The sequence below is a fragment of the Pithys albifrons genome, chromosome 23 (assembly GCF_047495875.1).
Source record: "Pithys albifrons albifrons isolate INPA30051 chromosome 23, PitAlb_v1, whole genome shotgun sequence".
In the NCBI taxonomy this organism is placed as follows: Eukaryota; Metazoa; Chordata; class Aves; order Passeriformes; family Thamnophilidae; genus Pithys; species Pithys albifrons.
The window spans coordinates 3,392,189-3,407,642 of record NC_092480.1 but is presented as its reverse complement, the minus strand read 5'-3'; the positions used below and the strand labels follow the sequence as shown (position 1 = coordinate 3,407,642).

The 15,454-nt window shown below is 57.8% G+C and overlaps 4 protein-coding genes across 5 annotated transcripts in view; 1 reads left to right on the top strand and 3 right to left on the bottom strand.

The window, feature by feature from the left end:
- Nucleotides 1-24: 24 nt before the first annotated feature.
- Nucleotides 25-7,078, top strand: IFT46 (intraflagellar transport 46). 2 transcript variants are annotated; one of them, XM_071576215.1, is made up of 11 exons: nucleotides 25-105; nucleotides 767-940; nucleotides 1,023-1,153; nucleotides 1,699-1,773; nucleotides 1,858-1,951; nucleotides 2,462-2,590; nucleotides 3,002-3,120; nucleotides 3,206-3,272; nucleotides 3,498-3,558; nucleotides 3,816-3,901; nucleotides 6,781-7,078. In XM_071576215.1, exons 1-11 carry the CDS (start codon nucleotides 55-57, stop codon nucleotides 6,874-6,876), a joined length of 1,083 nt encoding a protein of 360 aa, XP_071432316.1. In that variant the 5' UTR covers nucleotides 25-54; the 3' UTR covers nucleotides 6,877-7,078. The 2 variants fall into 2 exon arrangements, with proteins under 2 accessions (XP_071432316.1, XP_071432314.1); XM_071576213.1 differs by having other exon boundaries at nucleotides 2,999-3,120.
- Nucleotides 6,592-9,632, bottom strand: TMEM25 (transmembrane protein 25). The gene is given in 8 exon segments (XM_071576212.1): nucleotides 6,592-7,807; nucleotides 7,907-7,993; nucleotides 8,095-8,379; nucleotides 8,453-8,749; nucleotides 8,752-8,911; nucleotides 8,913-9,262; nucleotides 9,346-9,449; nucleotides 9,543-9,632. Coding segments are annotated over 7 exon segments (1,335 nt in total). The 5' UTR covers nucleotides 9,428-9,449; nucleotides 9,543-9,632; the 3' UTR covers nucleotides 6,592-7,733.
- Nucleotides 9,633-9,892: 260 nt separating this feature from the next.
- TTC36 (tetratricopeptide repeat domain 36) lies at nucleotides 9,893-11,022 on the bottom strand. The gene is made up of 3 exons (XM_071576216.1): nucleotides 10,866-11,022; nucleotides 10,447-10,635; nucleotides 9,893-10,376 (listed from the first exon to the last, which is right to left on the bottom strand). Exons 1-3 carry the CDS (start codon nucleotides 10,972-10,974, stop codon nucleotides 10,108-10,110), a joined length of 567 nt encoding a protein of 188 aa, XP_071432317.1. The 5' UTR covers nucleotides 10,975-11,022; the 3' UTR covers nucleotides 9,893-10,107.
- A 211-nt stretch (nucleotides 11,023-11,233) lies between these two features.
- Nucleotides 11,234-15,454, bottom strand: part of KMT2A (lysine methyltransferase 2A) — a 42,257-nt gene continuing 38,036 nt past the window's right edge. The window contains exon 36 of the mRNA XM_071576211.1: nucleotides 11,234-15,404. Within this exon, the coding sequence (XP_071432312.1) occupies nucleotides 15,129-15,404 (276 nt within the window). The 3' untranslated portion in view covers nucleotides 11,234-15,128. The remainder of the gene's footprint in view (nucleotides 15,405-15,454) is intronic.

Here is a 15,454-nt window from a genome sequence, read left to right as displayed (position 1 = left end):
CCGGCCGCTCTGGCCGGCGGGGGGGGGGGTGTGTGGGCCGGGGGGGGTGTTGCCATGGCGACGGCGGCGGCGGCGGTGGCGCGGAGGGACACGGAGAGGGCTCAGGTGGGACGTGGAGAGAGTGGGACACGATGGGACACGGGGAGGGCCCAGGTGGGACATGGAGAGAGTGGGACAGGATGGGACACGGGGAGGGCCCAGGTGGGACATGGAGAGAGTGGGACACGATGGGACACGGGGAGGGCCGAGGTGGGACATGGGGAGAGTGGGACACGATGGGACACGGGGAGGGCCGAGGTGGGACATGGGGAGAGTGGGACACGATGGGACACGGGGAGGGCCCAGGTGGGACATGGGGAGAGTGGGACACGATGGGACACGGGGAGGGCCCAGGTGGGACATGGGGGGACTGGGGAGGGAGGGACACGGGGAGGGCCGAGGTGGGACACATGGGGACACTGGGGGACATGGGAAGGGTGGGACACGGGGGGACACTGAGGGACACGGGGAGAGCCGAGGTGGGACATGGGGGGGCCACGGGGGGACAGGGGGAGGGCCGAGGTGGGACACGGTCTACACGGGGAAGGACACGAGGAGGCTGGGACATGGAGGGACGCGGGGAGGGCGAAGATGGGACACGGGAGACACGGGTAGCGCCGAGGTGGGACTCGGAGGGACATGGGGAGGGACACAGGGAGGGCCGAGGTGGGACTCGGGGGCACACGGCGGGCTGAGCGGCCGCCCCTGACTTTGCCTCTCGGCGCAGCCCCGCCCGGTGGAGAACCAGCCGTACGACGAGAGCCTGGAGCTGCCCGAGGCCGAGCCCGGGCCCCACTCGCCGCAGGCAGGGCCTGCCGGCCGCCCGCACGGCTCCCGCCGGCCCGCCCTGTCCGGAGGGGCCGCCGAGCGCCGGAGCGGAGAGCGGGGCGGCAGCGGGAAGGTACGAGTGGGGCGGGCGGGGACAGCGGGAACAGCCGTGGGACAGCCGGGGACAGCCAGTGAGATGGGGCTCTCTCCCCAAGAGGGAGGCAGTGTCCCGCCACGATGACCCCGCCACCCTCAGCGAAGACGATGAGGACGATGAGGACTCAGAGGAGGATTCCTCGGAGAGCGACTCGGAGGATGACTCGGAGGAGGGGGCCACGCTGGAGGGGTGAGCGGCATTCCCGGCCGGCCGAGCTGGCACTGGTGCTTCTGGGTGCTTTACAGGCCATTTCATGTCTGACAGTGTCCCCTGCTGCCACGAGGGTGAGCAGGATTCGGGACAGGCAGCTGCTGCCTCCTCGTCCCCAGTGCTGCAGGCTGGTGGTTCCTCCAGGTGATGAACCAGCCCCGAGCCCTGTTTGCCGTGCCCAGGAGAGGCAAGACTGGAACAACACAGTGTCAGCCAGCCCTGCCTGGCAGGGAATGCCCAACAAAGGAAAGGACCATCTCAAACACATCATTTGGCTCCTCATAATCCTCCTCATTTTCCAACATTTTCAGCTCCAAAGCCATTGCTGACCCCTTTGCTGCTGTCCCAACCTCTGCCGTTGTGGAGAGTGCTTATCCCCCTTCTGACTGCCCTGTGTGGAGCTGAATGATCACAACTGTCCATCACTCAAGTGGTTTTCTTGACCAGCAGGTCTAAGGCAAAACAGGGCCCAACAGAACCTGCCACATGTTAATCTTTGCCCATGACTCTCTTCCTTTCTTTAGTGACTTCAATCTAGCAGATTTTGACTACCTGCAAGTGTCTTCTGAAATCAAAGACCTCTTTGAATATATTAAGAGGTGAGTGGAAGGGTTGTAGCCCACTCTTGACTCTCCTGCAGCACCGTTCCCAGTCACAGGCACCGTGTTGGTGTTTTTTTCCAGGTACACTCCCAAAACAATAGAGATGGAGCACAAGCTGCAGCCTTTTATTCCAGACTTTATTCCTGCCGTGGGAGACATTGACGCTTTCCTAAAGGTACATTGTCTTTGGTTCCTGCCCTGATCCTGCCCCGTGAGCCGGGGCGGGGCTGGTGGGCGTGGCGGGGGCCGGCCCAGGCAGCCCTGGTGGGGGCAGAACGTCACTGCGCTCTCGAACATAGAGTCATAGAATGGAGCGGGTTGGAAAAGACCTCCAAGATCGTCAAGTCCAACCCTTGGTCCAACTCCAGTCCCTTTACCAGATCATGGCACTCAGTGCCACGGCCAATCTCAGCTGAAAAACCTCCAGGGATGGGGAATCCACCTGGCTAGAACTTCCCTTCAAGTACATAATGGGCAGAGACCTGGAAAGCAACACTCAGGGGCTCGGTGACCACCCAAACAGCACTTATGTAACTTGGGCTAAGAGCTGGGTTTTCCCTTCCCCAGCACCATGTGCTTTTCAGACAGCGCCTTATTAACAATGTGCATCCCAGGGAGATCTTGGGGAGGCTCTGCACAAACCTGCCCTGGACTCCATAGAGAGCACAGCTCTGTTTTCCTGCAGGTTCCCCGTCCAGACAGGAAGCCTGACAGTCTCGGCCTGCTGGTCCTGGATGAGCCCTCGACCAAGCAGTCAGATCCCAACGTGCTCTCCCTTTGGCTGACAGAGAATTCCAAGCAGCACAACATCACAGTGAGTCAGGGAGGGAGAGGCTGCACTTGCTGCACACTGCCTGGAGCAAACCTGTGGTGTTTTACTTCTGTCTCTGTGACTCCAGTGTTGTGGCAAAACTGAGAACTTGATTTTAAAAGCAGCAAAAATGAACCTTTTGCTTTAATCCATAGCTTTAAACTGCAACAGATCTGAGCCTTGCTTCAGGCACATTTTCTTACAGACTCTGGGTGTGTTCCCTTCAGGTGATGCTTTATTTCCTTTTGGTTCTCCATACTTGGTTTTAGTTGGTGTTTTGCCTGCAGAAATCCATTGATAAAAGTACAGCTGGGAAGGAGAGAAGCCCTGGTTCATTGAGAGCAAACACAAGGTTCCCAAAAACCCCCAAAATACCACAAAATGCTTCCAGGTTTATATTTCTGTTTTTAGCAGCAGATAAAAGTAAAGAGTTTGGAGAATGCAGAGAAGAACCCCAAAGCCATTGAGAGCTGGATTGAAAGTATCAGCGAACTGCACCGCTGCAAACCTCCTGCCACAGTCCATTACTCCAGGTGAGCTCTGACATTGGGTCACTGCACTCTGGCAGTAGGAGGTTCTGTGTGATCCTGAAGTTTATGTTTTTCTCTTCCCTGGCAGGCCAATGCCTGACATTGAGACCCTGATGCAGGAATGGTCACCAGAGTTTGAGGAACTCCTGGGAAAGGTATGTTGTCTGAGTGATCAGTAATTAGCTCGACATGTGGTCTTAGAAACCATCTGCTCCACCCTGCAGCTCAGCCTGCTCATGTTTGTTCTTCCTCACCACCTCCCCCCTGCCAGAAGTTGGGGAGCAGCCCAGTGCTGGAATTCCCAGCTCTGCCCCAGTGGCCTGCCTGTCCTCCCAGGCTCCTGCAGTCCAGGAGCAGAGCTGATGGCCTGTCTGTTCCAGGTGGGCCTCCCGACCGCGGAGATGAGCTGTGACCTCACTGAATACATCGACGTGATCTGTGGTGAGCTGGGGACATGTTGTGCTGCTGGCCTGCTGCTCTTCACTGAAAACCAGAGAGCTTTGGCTGCAGGCTCAGCCCCGAGCAGTTGGGATCATTTCCTGCTGCCTCAGAGGGAAGTGGGCTCTTGTGCCACAGGGTCCTTGGTGCGCAGAGGCCCAAGTGATGGTGGGCAGTGGGGAGCTCAGCCCTTCGTGACAGCAGTCTGTGCCAGGCAGTGCAGCCCAGGTGCCCTCACACACTGCGGCTCTTGCCCACAGCCATTCTGGACATCCCTGTGTACAAGAGCCGGATCCAGCCTCTGCATGTCCTCTTCTCCCTCTTCTTGGAGTTCAAGAACTCACAGGTACGCAGCTCCAGCCGGGTGCTGCTCACCCAGCTGGCAGCACCACACAGCTGCTCCCCTCCTCTTTGGCTCTGGGGAGCAGTAGATGTGTGCCAGGGGCTGGTGGGCCCTGAAAACATGTTCTCAGCTGCTCCTGTCCTGGTGCCTCTGCCTGGTGCAGGGAACTTGGCCACGCTGCTGGGCTGGAGTGCCATGGTGTTCAGCAGGGCAGCACAAGCCAGAGCAGGTTTGCTTAAGGCACTGCTGAGCACACAGCACACAGCTCTCACACAGCTCACAGCTCTCACACAGCTCTCACACAGCTCACACACAGCTCTCACACAGCTCACAGCTCTCACACAGCTCTCACACAGCTCTCACACAGCTCACACACAGCTCTCACACAGCTCACAGCTCTCACACAGCTCACAGCTCTCACACAGCTCTCACACAGCTCACACACAGCTCTCACACAGCTCTCACACAGCTCTCACACAGCTCACAGCTCTCACACAGCTCTCACACAGCTCACACACAGCTCTCACACAGCTCTCACACAGCTCTCACACAGCTCTCACACAGCTCTCACACAGCTCACACACAGCTCTCACACAGCTCTCACACAGCTCTCACACAGCTCTCACACAGCTCTCACACAGCTCACACACAGCTCTCACACAGCTCTCACACAGCTCTCACACAGCTCTCACACAGCTCACACACAGCTCACCGCTCTCACACAGCTCACACACAGCTCACACACAGCTCTCACACAGCTCACACACAGCTCACACACAGCTCACCGCTCTCACACAGCTCACACACAGCTCTCACACAGCTCACACACAGCTCTCACACAGCTCACACACAGCTCTCACACAGCTCACACACAGCTCACACACAGCTCACCGCTCTCACACAGCTCACACACAGCTCTCACACAGCTCACACACAGCTCACCGCTCTCACACAGCTCACACACAGCTCTCACACAGCTCACACACAGCTCTCACACAGCTCACACACAGCTCACACACAGCTCACACACAGCTCTCACACAGCTCTCACACAGCTCACACACAGCTCACCGCTCTCACACAGCTCTCACACAGCTCACCGCTCTCACACAGCTCACACACAGCTCACACACAGCTCACACACAGCTCTCACACAGCACTCACACAGCTCACACACAGCTCACACACAGCTCACACACAGCTCACACACAGCTCACACGTGGCTCTCACACAGCTCTCACACAGCTCACACACAGCTCACACACAGCTCTCACACAGCTCACCGCTCTCACACAGCACACAGCTCTCACACAGCTCTCACACAGCTCTCACACGGCTCTCACACGGCTCTCACACAGCTCACACACAGCTCTCACACAGCTCTCACACAGCTCTCACACAGCTCTCACACAGCTCACACACGGCTCACACACAGCTCTCACACGGCTCACACACAGCTCTCACACAGCTCTCACACACGGCTCACACACGGCTCTCACACGGCTCTCACACGGCTCTCACACAGCTCTCACACAGCTCTCACACAGCTCACACACAGCTCTCACACAGCTCTCACACAGCTCACACACAGCTCTCACACAGCTCTCACACAGCTCACACACAGCTCTCACACAGCTCACACACAGCTCACACACAGCTCACCGCTCTCACACAGCTCACCGCTCTCACACAGCTCACACACAGCTCTCACACAGCTCTCACACAGCTCTCACACAGCTCTCACACAGCTCTCACACAGCACACAGCTCTCACACAGCTCTCACACAGCTCACACACAGCTCACACACAGCTCACACACAGCTCTCACACAGCTCACACACAGCTCTCACACAGCTCTCACACAGCTCTCACACAGCTCACACACAGCTCACACACAGCTCACACACAGCTCACCGCTCTCACACAGCTCTCACACAGCTCTCACACAGCTCTCACACAGCTCACCGCTCTCACACAGCTCACACACAGCTCACACACAGCTCTCACACAGCTCTCACACAGCTCTCACACAGCTCACCGCTCTCACACAGCTCACACACAGCTCACACACAGCTCTCACACAGCTCTCACACAGCTCTCACACAGCACACAGCTCTCACACAGCTCACCGCTCTCACACAGCTCACACACAGCTCACACACAGCTCTCACACAGCTCACACACAGCTCACACACAGCTCACCGCTCTCACACAGCTCACCGCTCTCACACAGCTCTCACACAGCTCTCACACAGCTCACCGCTCTCACACAGCTCACACACAGCTCACACACAGCTCTCACACAGCTCTCACACAGCTCACACACAGCTCACACACAGCTCTCACACAGCTCTCACACAGCTCTCACACAGCTCACCGCTCTCACACAGCTCACACACAGCTCACACACAGCTCTCACACAGCTCACACACAGCTCACACACAGCTCACACACAGCTCTCACACAGCTCTCACACAGCTCTCACACAGCACACAGCTCTCACACAGCTCTCACACAGCTCTCACACAGCTCACACACAGCTCTCACACAGCTCTCACACAGCTCACACACAGCTCTCACACAGCTCACACACAGCTCTCACACAGCTCTCACACAGCTCTCACACAGCTCTCACACAGCTCTCACACAGCACACAGCTCTCACACAGCACACAGCTCTCACACAGCTCTCACACAGCTCTCACACAGCTCTCACACAGCTCACACACAGCTCACACACAGCTCACACACAGCACACAGCTCTCACACAGCACACAGCTCTCACACAGCTCACACACGGCTCTCACACAGCTCACACACAGCCAATGTGTGCTCTGAGCAGTGGCAGTCAGATCTTTGCATGAGCACATTCTTTTCCCTGCAGCACTTCAAGTCCCTGGCTGATGGGCAGAAAAGCAGGAGCCCACCATCCAACCCACCCTCACAAGCGGCGGAGGCAGAGGTGGTGAGCTTTACTTGAAGCTTCACAATAAACCCTCATCTCCTGGGTCACTGTCTCCTGGTGGACACTGAGATGTGCCCAGAGAAGACCGTGAAATGTCACACAGCACATCAGAAGTCTCCCTGGTCTTGGACACACTGCTGGGCTGTTCTGTGTTTGGAGAGTAGGACTCTGTTTTTGACTTGTTCCAAGGAGTTCAGCATTAAACCAGCCTTTCCTACATCAGGCTCCCTGTGCCATAGGTGCTGCAGAACAGAGGCTCCATGTGCACATTCTCCAAGGGCTGGAGCAAACAGGAATAAATTCCACACTCAGATCTGCCCCAGGGTGTTCTTAGATCTGCTGCACAAATCTCAAATCTCTCTACCCCTTATTACTGAACTCCCTTTTCCTGTTCTCAAGCCTCTTTTTTCCTGCCGAAGAGAAATAACCTGTGCAGCACCACAAAGACACTCGAGTTTAGTTTATTGCTGTTGGAACGACTCTCCCCAGCCCCTGCCCTGCTTCCTGCCCACCCATCTGCCACAGCAGCAGGGGCAGGGGCAGACAGGACCATGCAGCAAGCGTGTCTCAAACCTGCTAAAGCAAGGCTGGTGCTTGGCCTTACCCCAGGAGGACTCACAGTGCTAGAGCCTGGCTATAAAGAGCTTTGATGCATTTTGATTATAATGATCTACCAGGAAAGGTAATGGGCTACATAAAAACATGCCCTGGCTGACAGTGCAGCTGCTGAGCCCTGCAGTGCTTAGCATAGCACAGAGCACGGGCTGCTCAGCGCCCACCTCCCAGAACAGCCTCCCTGGCACCCTCAGCTGCCCTGCTCCAGGGGCTGGTACGTACCTGGGGCCGGGCACCTGGCTCAGGGGCACCGTGACTCACAGCCAGATCTCATCGCTGCTCGCACTGGGCACTTTGTAGATGCGCCCAGACATCGGGAGCTGGACAAAGCCTGCAGGACAAAGAGCTCATTGTCTTTTGGGGCAGCCATAGAGCTCAGTGTCCCACAGCATGGCTTTGGGTGGCCACTTGCCCACCTGCATTCTCTCACCAAGCTTGCTGAGGACCAGGGAGTTCTCCAGTCCTGGCGGGGCACTCTCTTCTCCCCTGGCACTGGCTCCTCCTTCTTTGGGGGAAGCTGAAGGGAAGGAAAGGGGCAAGAGCCAGAACATCTATCCCTCACCAAGGCAGGACCTGTGGCCTCTTGTGCCTTGCTGTGCTGGCACATTGGGGTTTTACCTCCATCCTCCTGTGTGAGGCTGTTGAGGCGCAGGTCGGGTGGCAGGGACCGGGTCTGGCGGGGCAGGTGAGCGCCCTGGGGCTGTGTGTGCTCGGAGCCACTGCAGTGGGAGCACCGGCTGGGCAGGCTGCTCCCTCCTGCTCGCCCTGGGCCTGGCACCGGCTTGGGTGAGCGGCATGCCAGGCAGGCAGCACAGAAGCCCAGGCTGAGCAAGGAGGCCAGGGCCAGTGCTGCTCCAACAGCAACACCCAGAGCAGGCAGCTCCACACGGGCATCCAGCAGACCTGCACGGGCAGCGCAGCCCCCTCAGCACCCCTGCACGCAGCACTGTGCTGTGCCCACCCCCACAACAGCTACCTGTGGGGAGGAGGGAGGTGGTGGTGACGCCCACGCTGTTGGCAGCACTGACAGAGAAGTTCCCAGCCATGCTGCTGAGGTGGATGTGGAGCGAGTGGTTGGCCAGCCCTGGGTAGCGTGTGGCACCCAGGAGGAGGAAGTCAGAGGCGTTGGCCATCACATGCCCGTCCTGGTCCACCCAGGTGATGCTGGCAGGGGGGTTGGCTTGCACCAGCACAAAGAGCACCAGGTGGAGGCCAGAGCCCTCGACCTCCTGGTAGCGGGCACCTGCCTGCAGAATCTCCGGCTTGTCTGGGTGAAAAACAGAGACAGTGAGATGGGCCAGAGGGATGGGGGCAACAGACCCAGGATTTGTCTTGCCAGGGTCCAGGAGCACTTGTCTGCCTTGTCAGTGTGGAACTGACAAACTGCTGTCCTGTTATGGCTGTGATGGACATGGATTGTGGTCCTGCCCTGGACAGGCAGGAGCTCCAGGACACCCTCCCCACATCCCAGTCAGGAGCAGGTTAGCGCTGTGGACCTTACACTGCACATCGAGGAGGATGGAGGCGTTGTGGGTCTCACCGGAGGCCGGGTCGATCAGGGAGCAGTTGAGCTGGCGGTCGGAGCGCCGGGCAGTGAGGGTGAAGGTGCTGGCAGTGCCCGTGGTCGACAGGTTGGCTTCCTGCCTCTGCCCATTGAGGTACCAGGCCAGCGTGGCACTGGGGACTGGCTGGGGGACCCGGCAGGTGAAGGCACGGCTCTCCCCCTCCTGCAGCGTGCACACCGCCCGCGGCTGCCCGTCGATGGTGGGGCCCAGTTCCGCCAGCCCTGCCGGAGAGCCCGCGGCGTGTCGGAGCTACAGCGCGGGTCCTGCTGCCCGAGCTGAGTGCCCTACCCCACGGCAGCCTCACCTGCTGAGGAGAGCGCCGGGAGGCCGAGCAGCAGCAGCAGGAGGGCAAGCGCATCTCCCGGCCAGCCCCTGGGACACCCCATGGCATCTCAGCCGTGCTCAGCGCTAGGAGAGAGGCAGCTGGAGCAGGGCCATGGGGCCGCCCCCGCTGCCCCAGCACACAGCAGGGCCGGAGGTTGCGGCCCGGCTGCGCCTTACCTGCGGCATCGCTGCTGCTGCTGCTGCTGAGTCCGGCCCCGTCTGCAGTGCGGCTCTGCGGCGGGGCCCCGGCACGTAGGGGCGGGTCCCGCACGACTGCGAGCATCCATCCACCATCAAACCCTCTGGCCGCCCCGCAACATCCCAGGCAGCATCGCAGCGCGCAGCCGCGGGGTCGGGCTGCCGCACCCACAGCGGCCGGAGACCAAGAGCCCGGAGAGAGGATGCTCGTTCCCACGCCCTCATCGCCCTTCTTCAGCAGAGGAGCCCAGTCCCAACGCCCACCAGGCCCCCCATCTGCGCGGGGCTGTGCACGCTCAGGAGTCGCAACGCCGCAAGCGAAGCCCAAGTGCCAGGGACAGAAGGAGGTTTATTGGGGTTGGAGCAGAGCGCGACAAACACAGCAAGGCGCTTCGGTACTTCCAGTCCCCGGCTATGAGCCAGGAGGAGGAATAGGATCTTTGACAGCAGAGATGGACGTTCTGCGGCTGCCAGGACATGCCTTCCTCGGGAATATGATGGCTCTACCCAGCTCGCTCGCTGCCTGGCCCTTCTCCTGCCCCTCTCACTCGCTCCCGGTGCCATCGGGGTTGCGCAGCCGCCCCAGCATCTCGCAGAGCATCTGGTTGCAGAGCGCCGAGTAGGGGTTCAGCAGCACCAGCTGCCGCCGGGCAAAGGCGCTGCCCAGACGCGCCGCACGCTCGAAGTCCCTCCGAGCATCCTCATCCCGCGCCTGCAGCCGGTGGATGAGGCCGCGCTGCACGAAGCTCTGGCAGGCGGCACGGCCGCGGCCACGGCTCAGGCGGATGGCCGTGTCCAGGTCCTGGAGAGCACCTGGTGGAGGGGAGAGAGGCGTGGGTGGGGGCCAGGGGACCAGGGGACCACCCGCACCTGTGCTGCTCACCTGCCACGTCCCCCCGCAGGCGCAGAGCCTGGGCGCGGTTGTTGTAGCCCGAGGCGCGCTCGGGCAGCAGGCGAATGGCCTCGCTGAACCGCTCCAGGGCCGTGCTCACATCCCCCGACTCGGCCGCGGAAACTCCCTGCAGCTCCAGGTCCCGCACCTGCTCCAGCAGCTCCAGTGGAAAAGCTTCCACTGTGGCAGTGCCAACAGGAGCCCTTGGTTGGGAAGTGGTGGCAGCAGGACACCCTGCGGGGTGCAGCCTCACTGCCACCCTACACCCCCAGTCCAGGGAGGGAATGGGCACAAGGCAAGGTCCAGGCTCGGGCAGGGACTGCTCCCATCCTGCAGAACCTCCTTCCCTGCCTGCCTCACGGGACCCCTGTTGCCAATTCCAGGGGGAACCCAGCACAGCATCACCTCACCTTCCTCCTGGACATCCTCCTCCTCATCATCCAACCCCGGGATATCCCCAAAAGGGGTGCTGGGGTTAAAGATGGTCTGTAGGACGGCCCTGTCGTTTGCTGTGGCCATGGTGCCCTCTGTGCCCCCGAGGCCTGTAATGGGGCTGCAGGGCCAGTTAATGTTCACCCCGCTGGCCCCACCTCACCCTGCCCCGTCCTATCGCAGCCCGGGTGTGAGGCCCCACCGCCCGGCCAGTGCCCCCCACGTCCATCAGGGCCGAGGGCTCCTCACCAAACACCCCTCGCTGCTGCCAGGGGCTCCCATCCCCAGCGTTTCCTGGAGGAAAAGCAGCTTCTCAGTCCTCAAGAAGAAATGGAGAGCAGCCCTCTGCAGCAATAAACTTGACATGTTTATTAATTAAACTATCACTTAAATAAAAAAAAGTGCATAGAAAATAAACATGTTTAAAAACTCCTTTGTTTTTTTGTATTTTTACAACTATGTACACTTTTTATTTTTACATTCAGTCTTTTGCAGAGCTTTCAGCATTTTTTTTAAACTAATAAAGTATTTCCTTCTTCCCTGTGGCAGGGAGTTAACACTGATGTACTTTAGACACGTTTCCTCTTTTTTAAAAAAAAAACAAACAAAACCAACCAGAAGCTTGGAAGAACACAAGAAAAAAATAAAGTTTTGTTATACATGGTAAGTTGTCAAGAAATGTATTTCTAGAACATAACCTTGCCTTTGCAGAGCTTTTTTTTTTTTGCCTTTTTTTTTTTTGAAACAATTATTCACCTACCTGTAGTTACTAAAGAGACTGTAAGTTCAATAAAAGAAACACCACAAGTATAGTTCTCGGCTGATAGACAAAGCTACTGTACCTTGTTAAAAAGATACCAGGAAAGCACAGAGCACATTTTTCCCTATATGCAGGTGGTACCCCAACATTCATAACCAAAACGAGAGGAAGGAAAGGAAGAAACCAAGTTGTACAAGTACTGACTGTAACAAGAAGGGCTGGGAAAGGCTGAGCTGTTCGCTCCCGGCTCCCTGCCCTGGCTGCCAGCAGGGAACGGCCAGCAAGGCTTTCCCGGCGCCCTGAGCAACTGTAACACAATCCTTATCTATAGTGTTAAGAGAATTAAAAGCCATGGACCGATACTGAACTAGGCTTCATTACACGGTGCATTACTATATTAGTTCCTATATATACTGTATTTATAGTTATAAAAAAAAACTTGCGAGTGTTGAGAGTGGACCAGTGTATGGGTGAATGGCATGATTCTGCACAGACCGTCCTGCTGAAGAACCTGGTATTGCTTTGAAATGAAAGAAAACCAGAAAGAAAAGATACCCAGCCCTTTGCAATGACCCGCTTCTCCTTTTAAAAAAAAACCATGTCGGTTTGTACAAAGAAAAATAAACGCCCTAAGGTTCCTTTTTTTTTTAGTATTTTCAGATACCATGATCTGCGTCAGTCCTTATAAAATATACATTCATACACGGGGAGCTGGGTGCTCCTGGCCAGCCCGGGCTGGGGGCGGGCAGGAGGCTGAGCCCCTGCACTCGTGGCCATGGCTGCCCTGGCCCCACGGGCCCGGGCACAGCTCCCCGGGGTACAGACAGTTTCACTGGCCACAGCGGCTCCCGCCAAGGCAGCCGCGACGGGAATAGCAGCAAAGCGGGCAGCCCGCCGGCTCGGCTGGTCCCGGCGGGATGAGGATGCCTGGCACTTGGATCTCGGGGGGCTCCCACGGCACGGCGCTCCCCCCGACCCTCCTTCCCACTCCTCCCCACGATGGGTGGCTCTGGGCAGCGCTTGCCAGCAGAACCTCCTCCCACAGCCAGGGCAGTGTGGCCGAGCTGAGCTCTGGGATAAATTCACTGAGCTCTGGGATAAATTCACGGGCTGAGCCATGACCCTGCGTCAGAAACAGGGAAGGAAAAGGGCCGAGAGCAGCCGTGCCGGGGCCACAGGGCCCAGATCCCCAGGGCGGGTGCTCTCCGGGCTCCTCAAGGTATGTGCGTTCCCAAACTGTCAGTGCATCAAATCATCTCAGTCACAAATGCAGCGTCAATGTGACTTTGCTTTCAACAGTTACCACCAAATTATCCTCACACAGTGCAATAACGAAAGGAAACCGGCAGGTCCTGACCCTCTGAGTGCTGTTTTTCCTTCTCAGGGCAGAGGAAGAAGTCTCAAGACCCGAGAGGTGCAGGTTCGGGGTGTCCCTCTGAGACCTGGGGAGTCAGCACATGTTCCCAGTCCCTTCCCTCCAACTGCTGGTGCTGGTTCAGAGCAGTCCTTGGACCCACCAGCTCCTGGAACGGCTGCAGACCTACCCACAGGGACAGCTCAGAAAAGTGAGGGAGCTTCCTGCTTTCCCTTCTCAAAGGAAAAACCCATCTGCCTTTGAGGGGGAGACTGCAGGAGGAGGTGTGTGCCCCAGACTGACCCCCCAGCAAAGGGGCATCAAGAGTCAGGTCTCTCATTCTTGTCTTGCTTTTCCTTTTCAAACCCTTGCCAGACACCAGTGCATGGCAAGGCAGAGTGGCAGCTCCTGCCCGGGGCACAGACTGTCCTCCCACAGAGCCAAACTCCTCCCATGCTGGGCAGCTCTCCCTCCTGCCCCGGTCCTTATGGGCAAATACAGTTTAAGGTCCAGCCAACCCTCCTGGAGACAGTTACTGAAGTCAAAAAGGCAGAACAAGAGTAGAAAACAAAACTAAAGCAACCCCCCCTCTGGAGAAAGGCTCAGACTGTGTCCAGCCAGGTATTTCCTAGAACCGTCCTATGAAAATAAAAAAATCATTAAAAAGAGATTCTCTTAAATTAGGATAATACCACTGTTTAAAAAGCCTCGTCATAAGTGCTTTCCCCTATGAAGTGCTTCTCATAGAAAAATATACAAAATATATTTACATTTATAAAACCTTAAATACTAAACTGTAAACAGAACAGAGCAGAATCCAATGTCGTCGCTGTCAGGCTTGGGGCTCTCACTTCTCTCTCTGTTTTGCTCTGAGTCATGGGGCAGACCCCCCTCCAGCCAGGGCCATGGTGTCTGTCCCCCGACTCACCCAGACCCCACTCGGCTCCTGAGCCACCACCTCACGTGTTTCCTATGGGTTTTGTGACGCTGTGTGGACAAGGCTGGCTGGTGTTGGCCTTGTCTCTGCAGAAAACTTTGCCTCCATTCGGTGCCCTTCTCATGCCTTTTGTGAACACGTGACTACACCCAGACAAGAGACCATGACAGGCGCCTGCCCACGGTCACTCCTCTGTCTGGTCCCCAGTCCTGGGACACTGTGGCACGGCAGAGGGGGGTGGGTGCCCCCACACTGGTCCTTCCCAGCTCCTGCCCTACAGTGAGTGGTGTGTGGCCAAGCTTGGGGCTGGTCACACTGCCCCTCTCTCCTTGAAGACTCCTGCCTCATCCCTCAGACCAGCTCCATGGTGGCCAAGACACTGCTGGCTGGCAGTGCCACGAGCTTGCTGAGCAGAGGAGGAAGCCAGCTGCTGGAGACAGGACCCAAAGAGCAGCACTTCCCTCCCACATGCCCAGGGAGGGCCCTGCTGAAGCAGAAGCTTTTGCTGGCACCCCAGTGGTTGGCACAAGCCCTCTCTGCCAAAGAATGCCAGGAATTCCCCTGCTCTCAGGCACGGATTTCAGAGCAAGGTGCCAGCCCAACTCCCTTGTGTGTAGTTGTGGGTTGCTCTGTTCCACTCTCCTTGTGAAGGCAGCTGAGCCAGCCCCCCATGCTGCAGAGCCCCTGCTCACAGATAGTGTTTTACAGACACACAGTCCCTGGGAGGCTGTTGGTGAGGCACAGCCCCTCTTCCCAGGAGGAAAGCTCACTCAAACTCTGTGCTACCCAACCACTGACTCAGCCCTCAGAGGAGAGCTCTGAGCCAGGAGACAGAAAGGGACAGGACCTGTGACCACTGCCCTGAGCCTGGGCTGACCTCCCCTCCCCTCCCTCTCCCACTCATTAGCCCCACGCTGAGAAACAAATTATGGGGGCGGGGGAAATGAGAATAGCAAAAACATAACCACGCTGAGGATCTTCTCCAGCCGCTCGTGTCTCTCACAAGGGTGAGTGTGCACATGCGAGACATGAAGATGTGGACTCGGACAAACACAGCTGCCAGTCAGGTCCCTGAGCCCAGCCCATCTTCACTCCAGCCTCTCCGTCCGTCTGAGCCACCTGGGAGGGGCTCACTCAAAGCTTTGGTTCGCCCCAGGCCCTGCAGGGCTCACTTGCAGCTGATGGAAGTTCTAGTTCAAAAACTTCCTGCACTTCTTGGCGCCGCAGTTACAGGGCAGTTTGTTGCTGGCGTCTTCAATGGGGAACTTGTAGTCGTAGGTGAGCTCTTCCCCTCGGTAGATTTTGCGCATGGCGAAGATGACGATGTGTTTCTGGCCATCGATGTTGATGACCCGGGAGTAGCAGTTGGGCTCGCAGGAGTGGTTGATGAAGCGAGCCGCGTTCCCGTGCATGGTGGCGTCCACCACCTCGGAGTCGTCAATGCGGAACATGTAGCACCCGATGCCCTGCACGGGAGGACAGAGGGGGGTCAGTGTGGGCAGGGCAGGCACAGCCA